This window comes from Halichoeres trimaculatus, unplaced genomic scaffold, assembly GCF_033239565.1.
Source record: "Halichoeres trimaculatus isolate MK-OKI-2021-1 unplaced genomic scaffold, fHalTri1.1 fHalTri1_scaffold_5, whole genome shotgun sequence".
Classification (NCBI taxonomy): Eukaryota; Metazoa; Chordata; class Actinopteri; order Labriformes; family Labridae; genus Halichoeres; species Halichoeres trimaculatus.
This window is the reverse complement of record NW_027437183.1, coordinates 26,468,062-26,487,461: the sequence shown is the minus strand read 5'-3', so window position 1 is coordinate 26,487,461 and position 19,400 is coordinate 26,468,062. Positions and strand designations below refer to the sequence as shown.

The following is a 19,400-nucleotide window of genomic DNA, read 5'->3' as shown; positions in this document are numbered from 1 at the left end:
ACAGTTTGAAAACATCATGAACTAAAGTTGGAGATAATATGACTTTTATTTCCATAAATCAGCTACCTGGATAAGGTTGGTCATGCTGAAAGGACTCTAGTGACTTCTGTCTTTGAGCATGGGGTCTTGTATTGAGTTTGGGTTTGGGCAGAAAAGTGAAAGTCAAAATAATGTACCATTCGGTACTCATTATGGAGAGTTGGAAGAGAATTGGGGATCATACGGACAGCATAGCAACCCCAAATAAGCAACAAGCCCCAGAACCAATAAGATGTGTAAGCGACTTTTTCCCCCCTTATCCTAATTCCAAAACGGGCATGTGCAGGACAGTTTTTCTGGGTGGTCGGGGGAGCGTGGTGCTCGCTGTGAGAGGAGCACCAGCTGAGCAGCAGAGAGTGAAACAAACGAATCACGGAAGAGAATTACGTTCCAACGTCTGAAAACATTTAGGTTACTGTTTGTACTTGTTGATTGGGGTAGTGCCATTTTATACATCTCACTTGCAAAAACCTGCATTACATTGAGTATATTCGATATATCTCCCAGCCCTAACGGATATGTAGCAGTACCGCTGGGAACCATAGGGGGACACTTGAGCAGTGTGGCCAGGACAGATACTGCAAAACAAAGTGAAGAAGAATATTTAGGAAAATGTTTGAACAGGGCCTGAGATGCCTCACAACAGGAAGGTTGCCAGTTGTAATCCCAGGTCGGACAAGGTGGGCTTTCATTCTAAATGAGGGTGTGAGAGTGCACGTGAAAGTTTGTCTGTCTCTGTTTGTCAGCCTTGTGAGTGACTTAAGACCAGTCCTGAGTGTATCCCGCCCCCTAAGCAGTGATAGGCTCCCACCCCTGCAACGGTTAGCGCTGCAGCCTCACAGCAAGAAGGTCACCTGTTCGATTCCCAGCTTTGCTAGTGGGCCTTTCTGTGTGGAGTTTGCATGTTCTCCCCGTGCATGTGTGGGTTCCCTCCAGGTCCTCCAGCTTCCTCCCACAGTCCAAAACCATGCTCATCAGGTTAATTGGTCGCTTTAAATTGTCCGTAGTTGTGAGTGTGTGTGTGAATGGTTGTCCATCTATGTGTCAGCCCTGCGGTTGGCTGGCGACCAGTCCAGGGTGTACCCTGCCTCTCGCCCAGTGACAGTTGGGATAGCCACCCGCAACCCTGAACAGGATAAGCGGTTCAGAAAATTAACTAATTAATCAATTAATATTATATTATATTATAATTTTATCTTGGTATGGGAAGTATAATCAGCGGTATTTCAATTAATACAATAAAGAACTTATATGTAAATGGCTAATCTGAGTTGATATTAATGTGTTGTTAGGTCAGTTAGCCATTGTGTTTTGTTATTACATTAATTTGCGCATTTATACAAAAAGTAAGGCTATATACTTTTAAAGTAACACTCATATATTTGTTGAGTGCAATAATATTCACCACTCTGAAGGAGAAAAGCCTGTACTGTTTGAAACCTTCCTTTTGTTAGAGTAAAGATATAGATTGAGACTCATGTTCGCCATAGTAACATTTCAGTGTTTAACAGAAAAAAAGTTGAAAATTCGACATACACCTGACCTAGTTTTCTTTTCATTTGTGTCAATATAATCCACATTCCTGGTCTAAGTGTCTGTCTTGAATTCTCAAGTGTTTCTTGCTTTTTCTTCACACAGAACAAGACAGCAGATAAGTTAACACAGAGTCTTCATACAATTCAAACACATCAAACAGTAAATATAAACTTTTGTTCAAAGAGCGAACATAGTTTTTGAGAAATAAAAAAGAAGGTTGGTACTGCTTGGCTGTTTACTTCTGAAAGCAAAGAAAGTGCATACAAGAAAGAGAGTAATGGTATGCTTTAGGTCAATATTTTACACAATGATGCATTTTGGGAGGCACTCCTCCGCAGGGCGTGTGTGAAACAATGGGTGTCATAACTGCCCTGTGCAGCTTATTAATCTTCCCTCGCCCTCTAATCAATCTGTTTCTCCCCTTGCAAACACCGGTTACATTCCACGTTAAACGAGGGGCCATCTTTCATCGTGGCACAAAAGGGTGGCTCCAGGATGGTGATGTCTCTCTTGTGTGGGGAAGCCAGGAGTCACAAAAACACTTCCTCGGGATGTTTTCAGATCAATGATGGCAAGAGTAAGCAGGGACGTTTTAGACAGACCTGTGTGTTGTCAAACTTGTTTAGAAGGGATGCAAGTTTTTTATTCCCATGGCTGATTTAAGAAAGTCTAAATAAGACAGGATTTGGCAATTCAATTTTACTAATAAGTTTGGTTCCCTTGTGTTTATAATAAGCCAAAAACTGAGTGATTACCGGTTTACCTGAATAATAGTTTTAATCATAAATAGAGTTGGAAAGATTTCCGAGGCTGTGACATCATGGTAGATTTTGTCATTATGAAATCTGGGCAGCATTTTATTAGACTAATGCTATCGAGCCTACAACTGGGAACCATTTCAGAGGAATGTTGTGAAGTCATACTGCAGTGCTCAGCTGAAATTATTCTATAGATGACAACGAGGGGAAGTAGCCACTATCCTTGATATTCCCCACTGTACAGTCATACTGCAGCAATTATTCAAAATCTTTGATTATCCTCAGAGAGGCGATGCAATCATGGCTGAAAATCAATTTCAGGGACATCAGGAAAAATCAAAAAGCTAGCTCTGTGCCAACAGGGCCAAGGGCTTGTGCAAGAGAAGAGAAGGGATTTTTTTCTCATCATCGTTTCGGTTTTCCCTTTGCTAAGGGTAATCAGCCAGCAGCACCAGAGCGCTCACAGAGCCAGATCCTGATCCTGTTCAGAGCTGCTAGTGAAGTGGAGCCAGGTAGCATCCAATTAGTGCTTAGTGTAACTTAATGCAAAGTGCTGGCACTCGGCTCACCGAATCCAACTAGTTGTCATAGAATTTCCACGCTTCTGCTGTCAAATTCATGAACATTTGCTGATTTGCTTTGCCTTCTCAAGACACCATGAAGTTAAAATGAGACATTTCCATCAATGCTGCACCGTGTATGGCCATTTTCTGCTAAAACAGATTGGCCTGATTACTGATGAGACAGCAGGCATGTCAGCAGCGGCTGCTTGATGCTTATTGACAACTGTGTTGCTTTAGAACCACATTTACTCCTTTTACATATAGAGCAATTTGTAATGGCACAGGTTCCAAAGCTCTGTAATGGATGTAAATCCAATGAAAAAAATTCATCATTCACGATAAACCAAGAGCATGTACCATTTGGGGTAAACAAATCTTGATGTTAAATTTCACACTTTTTTTTTTCGTTCAATCAAGGCGTGCCTCTTCATATTCAATCAGCCCGGACTTGCCCAGATGCTGGACTTATCTGGCACAGCCGAGAGCAGATCAAACCTGATAATGACATATTCAAAGAGTGCATAAAAAGACGACTCCACCTTATGGTGTGTGTTCAAAGAGCAGAGCGATCTGATAGATGAGACACTGAATGATATGCAAGAGACGTCCTCAGTAAGTAGTTTATTTGTTCCTACTATAAGCATTTCATCCTTCACAATCTAAATCAGCAATCTGTTTTTTTTTCCCCTTTCTTTTGGACAGCTGAGGGGAGCATCCAAACAGACTGTGGTCCCTGGCAGAAGGCAGGCATTTGAGCTCTTGGAAGTGGCACTGAACTAGACAAAAGGAGCATGAGGTGGTTTCCTCCCAAACAGGGCTCCATGGGCAGACGGCCCACTCTTTTATAACAGCAGAAGCAGAGTCCAAGCAGCAAAACAGTGGAAAATCTACTCCACCATGTTTCCTCATCAGCCTTGTCTTGTCTCCGACCTCCGCCTCAGTTTCAGTGACTCACATGAATATGGAAGATGAATAATGGCCAGCTTCTGAGGTCATGCCAAATTCAACAAGAGACAGGCCCGTCAAGCATGAAATCGTCTTTACAGAGGGAGCACGGACAAATTTGGATTGGTTGGAGGTGCTTTCATCCCTGGGACATTTCCTGACCTTTATTTTATGTTCTAGACCATAAAGATCAGGTGAAAAGCTATCATAACAACTGGTATAAAGAAAAATGGTGGTCTATTATCCCCCATAACTCCTCACTGGACATCTATCATCATTCAGCCCTTATTCACGCAAACCAGCAGTCATCACAGGACACCAGCGTAGTTGTGCAATCTGTAGTTTGCTTGTCTGCCTTTTCTTGGAAATACCTCCTCTGACACACTTGGCTCAGCACCCTTATACAAACACTAACACGCACAGTGCGCTCACACAAACACACACTGCTGTTTGACCTCTGAGGTTCAGTGAGAGCATTAAATACCAATTAGGGTTGGGACGGGCCAAGCTGAGTCTGAGGTTTTAACAGGGCCTTGAGAAGGCCTGTGGGATGCAACTTATTGGTCCCTGGGCTCAAGTGTGTGCGCCTGTGTGAGCGTCTGACCGTGCACGGTTAGGGTTGGAGACCAGGTTCAGACAGTGTGAGTTTGTGACTGTGTTTGTGATGGATAAGAACATCAACAGAACATGCAACCTAACCTCAGACACAATCCATCTTTTTACACACGGGCACACAAAAACCACATCTGGATATTTTGTTTCATGTTAAGTCCAAGTTCCCTCGTGATTTTTCTCTGGGATTTTGGCTCGGCTTATTTCCTAATACATCTCATACGAGACTCAACAGGATCGTTCCTCCTTGAAACTGTCTGAAATCAAATACCTGTGATTTCCTCTTGTTATGGATCCTTAAAATTCTTCTGACTTTATTGTCAGATGTCAACAAATGACTGAAATTGGATGTTTAGTGCAGGATACTTATCTCAAGGACTTGTGAATTCTTGTTTTATTTATTTATTTTTTTTCATCATGTTTGGTATGTTTCATTTCTGTGTCCATTTTTACTTATTTATTTTATGCTCCATGAAACTTTCATCCAGGTCGCCTGGGTGTATGTTGTAATAACTTTTATGTTCAAAATAAAACAGCAATACAGGAGAAAGAATATTAGCAAATGCTCTGAAGGCAACCCTCAGAGAAATATCTGTTTTCAGCAGTGAATCTTGAGACTGTATGTGATGATCTGTTGTGGTTATCTGGCGGTTCAGAGTCATGCCCTTTACTGTCCCTCTGCTATTTACCCACCAGACTCACACAGCTTGATAAATGTTTGGCCTGACCTTCTAAATTTGTTTTCCTTCCTCTTAACTGTGATTTTATTTCCCTTGGATGGTCCAGACAGTGTGTGCGCATGTGTGTGTGTGCATGTGTGTGTGTGACCATGTGCTGCTTATTTGTCCGTTTTCAAAAGGAAAAAATGCCTACATCCAGACTGATAAAATCTATCTTCTCCTCATAGCAAATTACCTCCATCAGTTCCTCATTTCAATAAACAAACCCGTGAACAACCAGAGGAATTGTAACAAGCACTGATAGCAACACTCGCACATCCACCGACCATCCATCTAGCATGTCTGCAGATCCAGTCAGAAAAGGGTTAAAGTCGCCAAAGGCCAGAGCAGAGTCAACACCAGCCACGGCTTGGCTGGCCTTCCCTGCCAGATCAATATCTGCAAATAATAAATTAGCTCCCCAGAGGGGTCGCACTAAACCTTCAGCAACACTGCCCTGGAAAAGTCCACAATTGGTGTGTGTGAGACTCAATAAGCCAGGTGAATGACTGTGCAGGGGCACATCTTTAGCACTCCATAATAGAAAATTAATGGTGCTCAAATCAGTGCTGAGGGCACCCTGAGGGTTACCTAATAGGCCTAGTTAGAACTGTCATCCCTCCCAGAGTCGCCTAAAATATCACATGCAAACACAGGGAGCCAGGAAGAAGGAGAGAAAAGAGAGATAGATGGATGTGTGTTTGTGTGTGTGTGTGTGTGTGACAGCAGGTATATGGGTCAGCTTGGGGAAAGGTTAAATAATCCCGCATAAGGACAGCTGAGGAAAGTGACGATATTATGGAGAGGCTGATTTTCATTTTTGAGAGGTAGAAACAAACAAAAAATACCAAAAACAAATTTACACAATACTCTGTCTTTTTTTCCAACTCTTGAATATTACTGTGTTTTCATGCTGCCATCAGTTCATCAGCTTTTTAGCATTTAGCACACGCCTGTTTTTGAGAACAGGAAGTGCTGCCTTACAAGGAGACTTCTACTTTTTCTCACTTCTAACTACTCTCAAACAATTTTTGATTACTAACCCTTTTTAAATTCCCTTTGTTTCAGCAATACAGTTAACAAGAAAAAAATGTATTTTACTCAATGTCAGTGTCAGTTTATATTTTGTGTCAACAGTCATCGAATTTAAGCCATTTATTAGTTTAAAGTAAATTAAGTGTTAGGTGGAATTTTTACATTATTGGGTTTGATCTGAATGTTTACATCCTATTTACTCACAGACAAGACTTTCATGGTAGTCTTTTGTAGAGCCCAACCAATTAATCGGCTGGGCCGATTAATCGGGCCGATTATGCCTGTCACCGACTAATCAACAGAATGTAGCCGACTATAAAAATTTTTGCTCCACGGAGATTCTGTCACTCCTGCTCCTGTGTGTTGGGCTGCACACTGCCCAAGTGCCCCGCCTCTCCATCCACCATTATGTAATGTAAGACTATCGTCATTTAAATGTTGCGAAAGTTGCTTTTTTGTGAGATAAACAGAGATAAATGCTACTGTTAATTTGCACGTCCACCATTTTCTAATGTAAGACTATAGAATAACATTCTAATGTTGTGTAAGTTGCTCTTTGTGTGTTTGATTTTTTTTTACTTACTGTGTTTAAAGTTTGACTTATTTATTTAAGGTGTTTACAGTTTGACTTCTTTATTTATTATTGTGTTTACAGCTTGTTTTTATTTATCATTGGTTTAAACTGCAGTTCTTATGTTGACAGTTTTATAAATTAAGTTCCTTGTTCTGATTTAATAGTGTTCTGTCTCTGTCTTGAATCATATGGGTATTATAATAATTTGTGTTCATATACAGTATATATCCGGTGTATATCAATGACTTTATTTTATATATATATATATATATATATATATATATATATATATATATATATATATATATATATATATATATATATATATATATATATATATATAATATATATATATATATATATATATATATATATATATATATATCAGCCGATATATCGGAAATCGTCTTTTTTTCGCCCCCAGTATCGGTATCAGTATCGGCCCCAAAAATCCCATATCGGGCTCTAGTCTTTTGTAGCTATTGTGTGAAGTACAGCACACAGTAACGTACTAAATTTGATCACCAGATGCTAATCAGATAATTAGCTTAACAGTCAGTTATGATAACCTGTACAAAGTCAATCATCTCTCACACATACACTCAAAACAGATTCAGATATGTGTCTATAGCTGTTTAAATTCAACTTAGGGAAACTAGCAAAATATACATTAGAAATACAGAGTAGGTGATCAAATGATGCTCAAGTATACAGGGATGTCATATTGCCCATGATCAAGCATAAACTCCTCCAATCCAGGGGGCTCTTTATGAGCAGATCTATTCGCCCCAGAGGCTGGTAATGAGCCTTAAAAGCACATCTGATCACTTATTCCAGCTGGTTTATTCCCCCTCTGCACAAAAACAACTATTGGATTCAATAAACATACTTCATATTGATCCTGAGCCACCCAGCAGCACACGCTGCTCTCCTACCCACACTCAACAAGATTTATTATGTCTTTGCATGCCAAATAGAAACAAGGAGACACACAAACACAGGCATGCACACACACAGGGACACAAACTCACTCACACACACACACACAAGTAGTAAAGTTTGAATACCCAATGATTTCTCCACACACATGCACATGTTTTTTCTCTCCCAGCTTTCCTGACCTCATCTGCCTATGCTTTATTTACAGGGGAGGGGTGGGGATATGTGGGGAGGGGTTAGTCTCCTCATCTCTCCCATTTCTCTCAGGTCTGGACTTCAGAAAACTGTCTGAAGCTCTGACACTGAACTTACCCACATGCCGCCACGCTGCCGTCCTCAAGCGCAAACAGAGTGTGTCGCTCTCCACAGGCCACTTGAGATATTTTCAGAGATGATGGAAGACTCTGGAACAAACGTGGTGCTAGCTGGAAAAAAAAAGGAAAAGTTCCCGATGAGGTGAAGGCACACGCTGCAACTGAGTTCGTCTATAGCTAAGTTGGTATACTCCATTAGACATCCCAAAGACAGGCACAGCGACAGTAGATCCTCTCAGTGTCGATGAAGACAGATCAACGTGAACAACAGAAGGAACAAGAAGAAACAGCAGACTCCTTTATGGCGGCGAGCTGTGTAGATCTGATGTTTTAAAGTCCCTGTGTGTATGTCTGTGTGTCTGTGTGTGTTCATGCCAGTGCCATGAAGAAAAAAATGAAACAGCCTATGAGGAGAAAAGAAAGCCTGGTTCCTCATCATGCGCTTGTTAGCTTGTCCAATCTATGGCAATCAGCACAGTCCCAGGGGTTGAAAGACACGCGATGCTGGGGAAAGAGAAGCTGAGGCTGAGGAAAAGATCAATACTGCACTGTGAAACAAGAAGTGTGGGCTATTTACTCTCCATTGATCTGATGATGCTGGAGAAACACCTCACTCGGCTATTAAATTGAGGGTATAAGTCTACTGTGGAGGGCTTTTTTTCTTCCCCCCTCTTTTTTCCTTCCCTTTTTCTTCACCCCAAGGTCAAGAAAAAGCTAAAAACATCCACAAACAAACAAAAATGAATTGCCTGGGCCAGGGAAAGTAATTAATCTGCATTAAAATGCCAAGGGATCAGGCTCTAACTACCCATCTTAAGTGAAGTTTAGCTCAGAGCGACAAGAGACACAGCACAGGATGGACTACTAGAGGACACCATGATGAATAGAGGCAGGCTGCTAGCAGGCTTCCAGCAGAGCTCACTGCAGCTACTTTTAGCCTGTGATGCTAACCTGTGAAACAAAGCTCAGAACAAGAAGTTCACAGAGTAACAAGCTGTTAAGCAGCACAGCAGTAGAAGGTCAGTTTGCTGGGTGGGCTTAAAAATGATAGATATCGTATTTCTGAGCACATAGTTAAAAGGTATTAGCCGTGACTTTACTATCATAGAGTCAAGAGCAACAGGGAGGAAAACCTTGTGATTAGGGACGCACGATATTGGATTTTTGCCGATATCCTATATGCCGATAAATCAAAACCCCTTTTGGCTGATACCGATACCGATAATCACAAGTTTGTTGTTTTTGTCACTGTAAAGAAAGATAAGTCTATCCTGTACTGGAATTTATATGTTACTCTTATTGTGAAGGTCTTATTTGTTTAAGAAACACATAAAACAAGACAAAAAACATTTGATTTTACCATAAATAAGAAATGTATTATTTTTTCAAACTCAAGACATTCAGTATTGAAATACAGAAAAATAATTTCTTAAGATCACATGAACTTTAAATGTACAATGCATTTTTAAACATAATCAAATTGCATTTGATTATTTTAGAGCTACTGTAACAACCTGGTGACAGACACAGAGCTCTGCAGTGCAAATAAATGAAGTGCTACATTTTATTTAAGGAGCTTATTTTTCAGATGGAAAATAATAATAATTCTAACTGAATAGCACCTTATCGGCTGTTCATATCGGCAGAAATTTTCAAATCTGCAGATACCGATAAACGTGTTTTTAAGCTTTTATCAGCCGATACTGATATTGTGCCGATAATATCGTGCATCCTTACTTGTGATGCTTCAATTATAGCACTGTGAAAAAAAGATGGTCCATTCTTGGCTGCTCAAGCCAAAAACATATACTACAGTAATTGACAAACTGAAGTAAACCATCTGAGATAAGTCCTACTTTAATGTTATACTCCCTTTTAGCAGACTATCTGCTACAATTTAGTGTTAGTTGCAGGTTTGTACGATAATTTGTTACCTGACAGTGTTGAAAATTATGATGACCAAGTATGTATTTTCCCAGATATCAGTATCCAGAATATTGCCAGGATCTGGATCGAACTTTTACATCTGTCAAAAATTATGGTGACCTTGTCTTCTATTGTTTTGCAGAGCAATCAGACCATTTATTGTGGAGTTATAAACGCATATGGTGAAAACAGCCCTTATAATGATTAAGACTCCTTTCCTGAAAATTTCATCCATTTGTTACTTTTTGAATTATGTTGTTCACAGACAGACAGACAAACTCTCCCAAAAACATAACCTCCTTGGCGGAGGTAAAAATAAGTCCTAAAGTTCATCTCTGGTTTCTCTACATGTGCCCTGCTGACATGCAGATATGTCTCATGGTGTGAAACTCCTTCTTGCCTTTCTTCTCCTCAGAGGAGAAGCCTTATTGACTGTGTGGCTGTATTACAACAAGCAGTTTCTAATGACTCCCTGAAGACCTCTCTATCCCTTCTGCCCGCCCTCCTTCTCTCCTCTCTGTGTGTCTCTCCTGCTCTGCCTGCTCTTCAGGCTCCAGTTCAGCAGCTAATTAACCCTCTCTAACAGCGTAGATTACATTAGCTTTGAGCGGCTCGCACCCTCCACCGGACTCGCACTGCCACACAATGAACCCAGCCTTGCTTTACAAATCTCCCCCTTCACAAGAGCACAATTATGAATTCAAACAACTTCTTATCCACACTCACTCATCCAGGGACAGAAGCCCTCCTCTGCTGCCACCCCGCTCCTCCCCTGCCACCCACCTCCCAGGCCTTCATGCAGAGAGTAATGAGAGAACTGAGGAGAGGAGACCACACAACAAGATGGCCATGATGGCAAGAGAGGGATATCCAGGGGGGAGGAAAGAACCCCTATTGGGTAAATCAGAGAGGTCACTGAAGGTGTTTCATTTGGTGAGCCTACAGAAGCCCAGCGATAACCCTCCATCTTAACATTTCCATTCAGAGCAGAATGGAATCTTAATTACTGTGGGCGGACGGAGCGAGAAAGGGGAATACCACAACCAAAGGGAGGTTTGTGCTATAAGTGGTCAAAGAGAGGGAATTAGACCCAAGGATGAATGACTTAAGCCAGTAGAAGCCGTTTTCCACACACTGGCAAAATGGCTGGAGACCTCAAAAGCTCAATGAGGACTTTTGATGAAGTTGTAGTTGGGGTGCTTTCACACCTAGAACATTTTGAGAAGTTCCAAATTAGGGTACGTTTCTCTCCCTGGCTAGGTTCATTGGGGCATACATGGACATGGTAAGTGCATCCTAATGGGGGGACAGATCAAGCAAGTAGAAATCACCAAGAAGGATTTTTCTCAGCTCACTTTCAACTGAACCCAGAAGCAGCTATGTGTAGCAAATATACAACAGACCAACCATAAGACACAGCTGCTTGATTTATCACACTAGTAGAAGTAGCTCATCGTTAACACTAGCCACGTATACATGGACCCAAATATTCAGCTTGCATCCAGTTTATTTGCGCAAACAGAAAGAACTTAACATTTGTATACACCACATTCCGAAAGAAAAGTGCCAATCTGAATGGACATTTAATCGTTTTCACAGGGGTGGAATATTTCTTTCCCCAAACCGATTGAGGTATCATGTATCCACTCAAACGGAAAGTTGTCAGGGTGCGTTCTTTCAGCGCATGCTCAGATATGACGTAAGATGCAACTAGAGACGTTCCTCAATTTTAAAAATGGCGGCGAGCAGTCATCACTGGAGGAAAGTTTGCTTTTGATCCAAACTTTGAAGAACTGAACATAATTTCAAGACTGGACAGACACTCGCAATACGGAGTATTGCAATACCGTGATAAAAAAACTGTTGTCCGTCTTTTTAATTTGTGATGTTTACGTTTTTCTGCACATGCCCCATTGAGTATTCTGTTTGATTATAGCGATGCATGTAGACCAGAGATTGGAATATTCCTTTCCATGTTTACTAGTGTTTTTGGAAAAGTCATTCGGAAAGATTCCATTCGGAAAGACGAAAAACTCCTCATGTAAACGTGGCTACTGAAACAGCGTTAGGTAAGGGGTGCATTAACCAATATCAGAGGACTGGACTGCTGTCCTTTTGTGAGTGGTACCCAACATTTCACAAGGTTTTCATCTGAGGCGTTGAAGAGGCATTGCAGCTCCTCCGAGTAATACCCAGACTCATTGTTTTGGTAGGTTGAATGGCTAACATTAATTTTCTTCAGTATACATGGAATAGTGTTTGTACCAGGTCGGTCCTGAAGATGGCGCCACACCAAGCAGCAACCTCCAGTCTAAAAATATGAGGCATTGCAGAAATGCTAAAATCTTCAACTTGTTGAGAGTCCGCTTGAGGCTGGCAGGAAACCACATACACACCAAGCCAAAAATGACAAAATAAAAACTTTTTCGCAGTAGAAATAAATATGTCTACAGCCTGGTACAAAACTTTTCTTTTATCAGAATCGCTTATCTCTCTAACAGCACACACTGTTCAGGGGTAGATTTTTTTCTATCTTGGCAGCTTGGAAAATATTAAGATCATGAGTTGCCCAATAGAGGAACAGCTAAGCTGATTGACAGACAAAGCCCGCCTCATTTCCAGTATAGCTCCTGTTGCACTTTGCTTTATAACTTTGTTTCAGTATCAGACAGGTGATGCCACAGAGACTTTGTCCATTTATTGTACAGTCTATGGACGTGAAATCCTCTGAAATCCATGAACTATAGTGGAACAAGAAATAACTAAACTGTTTACAGTTTTTGATTTTCATCTTCTGTGAATGAGCTAAAGGTATTGAAGCACCCTAAGATGTACCAGCTATTTAAGAGCATCAGGACAGTATGAGGCTTACCGTTGTAAAAAGTGAGAAAGTACGTGGTTTGTTGGTTATTTTTGATGCCAAAAGCTCATCTGTATAAATGTACAGCCACTGATTGAACTGAAGAAACCTCTACACACAGTGTGAGCATTCACACTAATGACTAGTAAGAGAAAGACTCAGAAGCAATGAAAGATTACATTTTGAATTGGGAATTGTTTTTCTCTCCCCCACAGCATTTCCAGCACTTAGTGGTATTTTAATAACAATGATGAGATAAGGTATAGTGGTGGTGGTGGTGGTTGAAAAAAAGAGAGTAAAAAAGAAATAAAATAAGAGAGAGATGAATGTAATCTGCTCTGTCTAAATGTAAATTGGTACATTTGTAGTGAAAGGACATTCTCATGTTTCTTTGTCCGAACAAGTAATTTTTCCTCCGTCCCTCTTCTGTAAGGCTTGCCGTAGCAGCATTTTCTGCAGCACAGAGCACTCTCCTTTCTATTTCAATAGGACAGCTCATTTGCTAGACTCCCAGCCCAAACTGCTGACTGGGTTTTTCAAGGCTGTGTACTTTGTGTGCATGTGAGGATCAGCGTGCGTGTGCACAAGCTTGTGCTAAAAAAGAGAGAATAGGAGGGGAAAGGCATGAAAGAAGGACAGGGAAAATGGAGGGAAAGAGTGGGAATACATTGTATCATTACGGTACTCAGAGATCATTAGATATATAAGGGCACTGCTATGCAAGGTCAGGGCTGCTGTGTTTTTCTAGGTCGGCAGAGGAGCAGTAAAACCAGTCTAATCAGCCGCTTCTCTCTCCTCTCCCCATCTCGAGGTAGTGTGGATTACAGCCCAGTTTATCCATGCCCCTGTATGTATTTACTAACATTATCAAGGCTTATGAGCCAAGGACACGGTGAAGCACACAAAAGGCACAGAAAGGCTTTGAGCTAGATATTGGCCTCATTACAGGGTAAAGTTGTTGGCTCCCTGTCTCGCTCCCAGGACGTAGAAGGCTGCTTTAACAGGTGCAGCACACTGCCTGACGGTCCAGTATTTTTCATTAAGGCCATCCTTTAAAGTGGAGTTCAGCAACTGGCAGTCTGCCCCCATAAAGTGTGTGTATGTGTCTGTGTGCGTCCAGAACACGAGATCTCTTATTCCAGCTATGGACAGTGACATTGATTTTAAAGAGAAGTATGTGAATGTCCTCGAAAAAATAGGCTGGGCTTTGTTTCTGTTATCTTTAATCAGGTAGTTTCCAATTTGTATCAAAGTATCTGAGTGTTTGTCTTACAATTATTCTTGTACATTTTCATATTTTTATCAAACATAAAGCTTAAGAACCCTACTGAAACAACAAGTTTGTACATCTTCATTAACCTTTTTAAATAATGTACCACTAACAATAGCTCCTAACCTTATGTACAAACACACACGCTCCACCCCTTCACTCTTCATGTGACTGAGGTCTCTGCACGTCCACTGAAGGACAAACAGCTGCTGGCCTTGGATTGCAGGGAGTGATGCTGTTGGTAATGTGGCATGTTCATCAAGATAATGATGGATAGCCTTTAAACAGAGCCTCTGCTTTATAGAGATGAATGTCCTGCTTGGCTTCTTACTCAGCAGTTTGGCCTTTTCCCTCCACTCAAACAGCATCGCCCAGCCTAAGATGGAGATTAGCAAAGCCTGTCCGGAAAATGGACTCAACCAAAGCCTATCAATCAAACCTGCTGCACGCGATTCAGGGGAAGAAAACACATCCCAAAAAGCATCACTGTGCACTATTTGGTGTAGTGAATTATTTGTGTTTAGAAGAAAAGCAGAATGTAGTAGTAATGGAGGGTGTTTTTGTTCTTGTATGGGATAAGAAAAAAGAAAGTGTGTAAAAGAAAGCCTCTCCTGCTTTCAACCGTCTCATTAGGCTAATGTTTTTTTATAAGGCACTTCAAATGTCAAGGCATTGGTGGATTTAGTGTAAACTTAAATTCCATTACCTGGCAGGCATTAATTGCTAACTGAGCCCAGGGATCTTTCCCCTGGGGCCTCTATGTTTCCTCTATGTCATCTGGCTAACTATTCTGTCTAGACTAACTTAGAGCACCATAATCCACCATGGGGATCAATAAACTGCACATAATTCAGCTCCAATAATGAGCTTTCACTTCAACACAAGCGTCAGCCCACTTCCCAAGGAACCGGCAGGGGCGTAAAATGATAATGTAATTATTAAAAGGACAGACAAAATGAGTAAGCACTTTCACAGAGAGAAAGAGGGAGGGCGAGCCCGGCCTCAATTAGACACACTTAAAGCTATCATTGTTATTCGAGACAAAGCTAATCAAGGAGGAGATACAGGGGCATCCATTTCAGCAGGTAATGGAATGACGCTCGCTAGCTCTCCCATTTCCCCAGGCTCATGATGTTATAGAGGCCGCCCCGCTGTACGCGTGAGTGGGCACTCTTTAATGGAGTGCAATGGATGTGGTTTCATCCACCAATCAGACATACTCAGAGGAGGGGACTTGGAATGGAGAAGGCACACTCCTTAATAGCGACACATAAAACCATAAGTGTGAGGGATTATTTTACACCTGTAGACTCCATTAGTAGCTTAGGAACACAGACTGTGCTCTTTGTATGTGTTGCTGCCACTGAAACACCTTATATTCATAAAATATTTTAACCTTTCAGAGCTTTTTATTCATTCTCAGAGATCAAACTAGCAGCTGCCTTCTATGCCAGCTCAAGAGGTTTTTCTGCGTGTGTGATAGAGAAAGTAGTGTTTAACCTGCAGGCTCATTTGCTAACTACTGTTTCTCTAATTATATGCATCCTTGAACTCTGGTGAAATCAAGAGGAGCTAGTTTGTTTTTTACACCCAAGTGCTCCTAATTCATCTGCAGGCTACAGGAGGTCCAGGGTGGATAAATCAGGCCTTTACGGAAGGGTTGCTCCCACTGTTTATCTGCTGGTGACATTTGCTGCACAGCCCCAACTGCACCATAATTACCCCACTTATTCACTAAACAGGAATCATGCCTGGCAGGAACCCCCTGCCACAAAGGTTGCAGGACTTAAGGCTATATTCTGTCTCTGGAGTTCAATGGCCGTGGCTTTATGAAAGGACTCTATTCATTTGGACATCAGCATGGGCTCACTTCGGTATGGGCGAACAGAAAACAGGGGGCTAAACTGACTCGCCTCAATAGCCAGAACAAAGAGCATCGTGGCTGATGACGATGATGGATTTACAGCTGACTGCACATGCTTTCCAAACACACGGCACACCTTGGCACACGTCGAATGTCACAGTTCCCATAGAGGACTGGCATTTTGAGTGGATCCTCCGGTCCCTGGAGCCAGAACACAAGGAGAAGATTGCTATCCATTCCCCAAATGAGGTACACTGCAAGATCGCTAAACAATACTATTTACATCCATTACCCAGCATGTTCTGATTATTTACTGTGATATTTTTTAGTATAAAACAGCATAATTCTGCATTTCACTGTTGTTCTCAAATCCATGCTGCTTCAGATAACTTTGCTGGATCTCCCATTTTCCATACCATACCACTGAGATTCACCCAAACTCAACCTACCTTGAACACTGCCAATTAAAACTTTGGAAATTGTTTTGCTGTTGTTGTTGTTTTTCCACTTTTTAGCCGTCTAGAGTTCCTCTTAGCCCCATCATTCAAAGACAGTCAGCACAGATGGATGACAAGTGACAAAAGGATATTTGGTTGAGGTTGTGCAGTAATGAGTGTCACGTGACTCCCTCATTCAAATTTCAGACTGCCTCTCCTGATCCTAAAGCTGCAATCAACACTGGGCCATCTGCAACACTGCAAATTAACATAATTGGTGTACATTACATGCTTATAGAGAGTACATTTTTACCCACTATTCTTCGCTCTTAACAAGATGAGCTGTGAAGATACTGGGAGAGCGACACTGTTGATTAGACGCAGACAGGGGAGCAGACAGACAGACTTGTTGTCTCTGTGAAAATGGATGAACTGACAATCAGGGTTTGGTGAACAGCCAGGTGTGAGGGCCAGAGTGCAAGTGGGCCGGTGTGCGTCTGACACCAGCACCTTCCCCACACCTGGAACTTGGGATGAGGTGATGGACAGCCTGGCTATGTTGTCAGACAGCTCACAGACAGAACACAGGCACAACTTAGGCCTCTTCCAGCTGCTCAGCCAGAATAAATTGAACTTGATTAGAATTAATCACACTCAACCACGTGCAATTTGCAAATATCAGGAAAATATTCAAGGAAATCTGTTTAGAAGATGGCACACAAAGGGAGAAAACGAGTTCTAATCACTGCTTCCTAGTTCTGACAATGAGACGTGCACATGCAGCACTTTTTGAACTAAAAGACAGATGTATACATTTGGGTGTGTAACTCAGAGGCCACTGTTTTACTCTAAGTTTCATATGTGAGTTTTGATGGACTGTGACATTTAGCATAAATCTCACAAAGTTTCAGCGTTCACCAAGAGTAAGCTGCTTGTACATCAGCTGTTATCTTTTAGTGCGATTTACAGGGCAATGCATAACGGTCTCAACTAGGGCTGAACAATTAATCAATTTTGAACCGACATCGCAATGTAATAGATTGCAATTTTCAAATCACAAAGACTGCAATTTAAAAAAGAAAAAAAAAAGTTTCATGTACACAGACCTGGGGAAAGTATAGTAACTTGTACTTGTCCTCCCTTAAAAACAGCAAAAGTCAAAATGCTGTTTTTTTTCTGGCAAAAGGACCACTGTGAGCTACAAAGCTCCATCCAGTAGAATGATTGTGGCTGGCAGAGCCATAACCCTTCATTACTTTGTTTTGTATGGTTTGTTACTCTTACTGGGAACAGGAGGTCAGTAAAGTTTTCCAGTGTTCCTTTTTTCTTTTTCACTTAAGAAATGCAAAAAAAAAGACTTGTTTAAATGTTAACAGTTTCTTTTGTCTTGTTAGTCATACCATAAAATGACTTAAAACTTGTGTTAAGTGAACAATGCAGAACATAAATGTCCCCCCCAAAAAATCATATGCTAAATCGCAATATTGGTCTAAAAAAATCGCAATTAGATTATTTTCCAAAATCGTTCAGCCCTAGTCTCGACTGGCTACTTAGCCATAGCACTGGGTGGTTTGTGAGACAAATTATAAGTTGCGATCGTACAGATTTCGTACACATGGTGAACATGGGGGGCAGTGAAACGCAGCACCACCATATTATAGGTATGATGACAATGCAGTCTAAAGGTGTAACAGTCATGAGAAAGCCCCACCTCTCACATGAATCGAACTGATTTGGGATGAAGAGGGGAAGACAGCCACCATAAGTTAGCCTTCGTCTTCCGTGTATACACCATAGAAAGATGAAGTATGCAAACTGCCTGATTTTAAACTTGTATCTAATTGTCTCACGTCATGGGTCTGGGCCAGGGCATTGTTGCTTGAAGAATAAATTGGGTAATTCAATTAAAGTGCTTTCCAAAGACACATCATAAGTGATGGAGAATGACTCTAACCCAGGCCTGAACCCCGTGTCCCCCCCATCGCTCCCCTTGCCTGACAAATGGATGGTGGTGTATAATTGAAACACATTGCTGCCAGCGTAGGTCAATAACATCGCTCTTTCTGCTCACCAGCACCAGATTAACGGACTCTATTTTATCTTCCCTCAGCCTGTCCCAGCTTGACAGAGCGGGAGCGTCAGCTGCTTATCCATAAAAGAGGCCCCTTATCTGGAAAATAAACAAATACATAAAGTGCAACAGCCTGCTGTCTGTCCAAGCAGTTAAGGGCTACTTAGTTTAAGGCAAACATGTGGGCAGTGTTTTGTTTAACACATCAACATATGAGATGAGCCACAGCTGTCATCTCACAAAACCTGGACAGAAATTTTTCTCCATTCAGACACAGAGAGTCTGAGAAAATAATAAACAAAGACCCTGCCAAACGAAAACACATATTCTTACTAAAGCTTTTCTGAACAAATGTTGAATTTTAGAAACTGTATTTTATATGTTTGAATAAATATTCAGATTTACGTTTAAAAACAACCTATCAACAAGAGATTTTTAAGACTAGTGGCATTCAATGTCAATCACTGGTGTTTGTCTAAAATCAACAGCATACTGGGAGCAGGACAGTAAGTACATTGTGATGACATTTAATAATTAACATTTTTAAAAGACTTGTGTTGTTGTATAATGCAAAGCCATTAGTGTTTATGCATGATAAACATTGAGGATTAATTAGCTTAAGCACAAGTGTAATATGAAGCTAAAATGGGTGATTATGTGTATTTAAGCCCAAGCATAACAATTCTACTGGCTTAAATTAATTTGATAAACAAATGGGGAAAGTAGGGTTAAGGTTCAAGGGGAAAAAACTCCATTATCTCTCCTCTCCTCACTCTATGCTTTCATGTAATTATATGTTAGGTTAGACAGAGTTAATTGAAAGTGGTCCATTCAATTTGTTTACAGTTTAGCCATACGGATTGGAATTAATAATACCTCACTATAAACATTGGACTAAATGAAAAAGTAGCTTCCAGATAAATTCCTGTAAGCTGTGT

At 41.1% G+C, this 19,400-nt stretch overlaps 1 protein-coding gene across 4 annotated transcripts in view; it reads right to left on the bottom strand.

Moving 5' to 3' along the window:
• LOC141789801 (uncharacterized) overlaps positions 1–19,400 on the bottom strand; it is a 325,110-nt gene that overhangs the window by 233,819 nt on the left and 71,891 nt on the right. For all 4 annotated transcript variants that reach the window (XM_074669263.1, XM_074669262.1, XM_074669265.1 and 1 more), the window contains exon 6: positions 8,033–8,145. In XM_074669263.1, the coding sequence (XP_074525364.1) occupies positions 8,033–8,145 (113 nt within the window). The remainder of the gene's footprint in view (positions 1–8,032; positions 8,146–19,400) is intronic.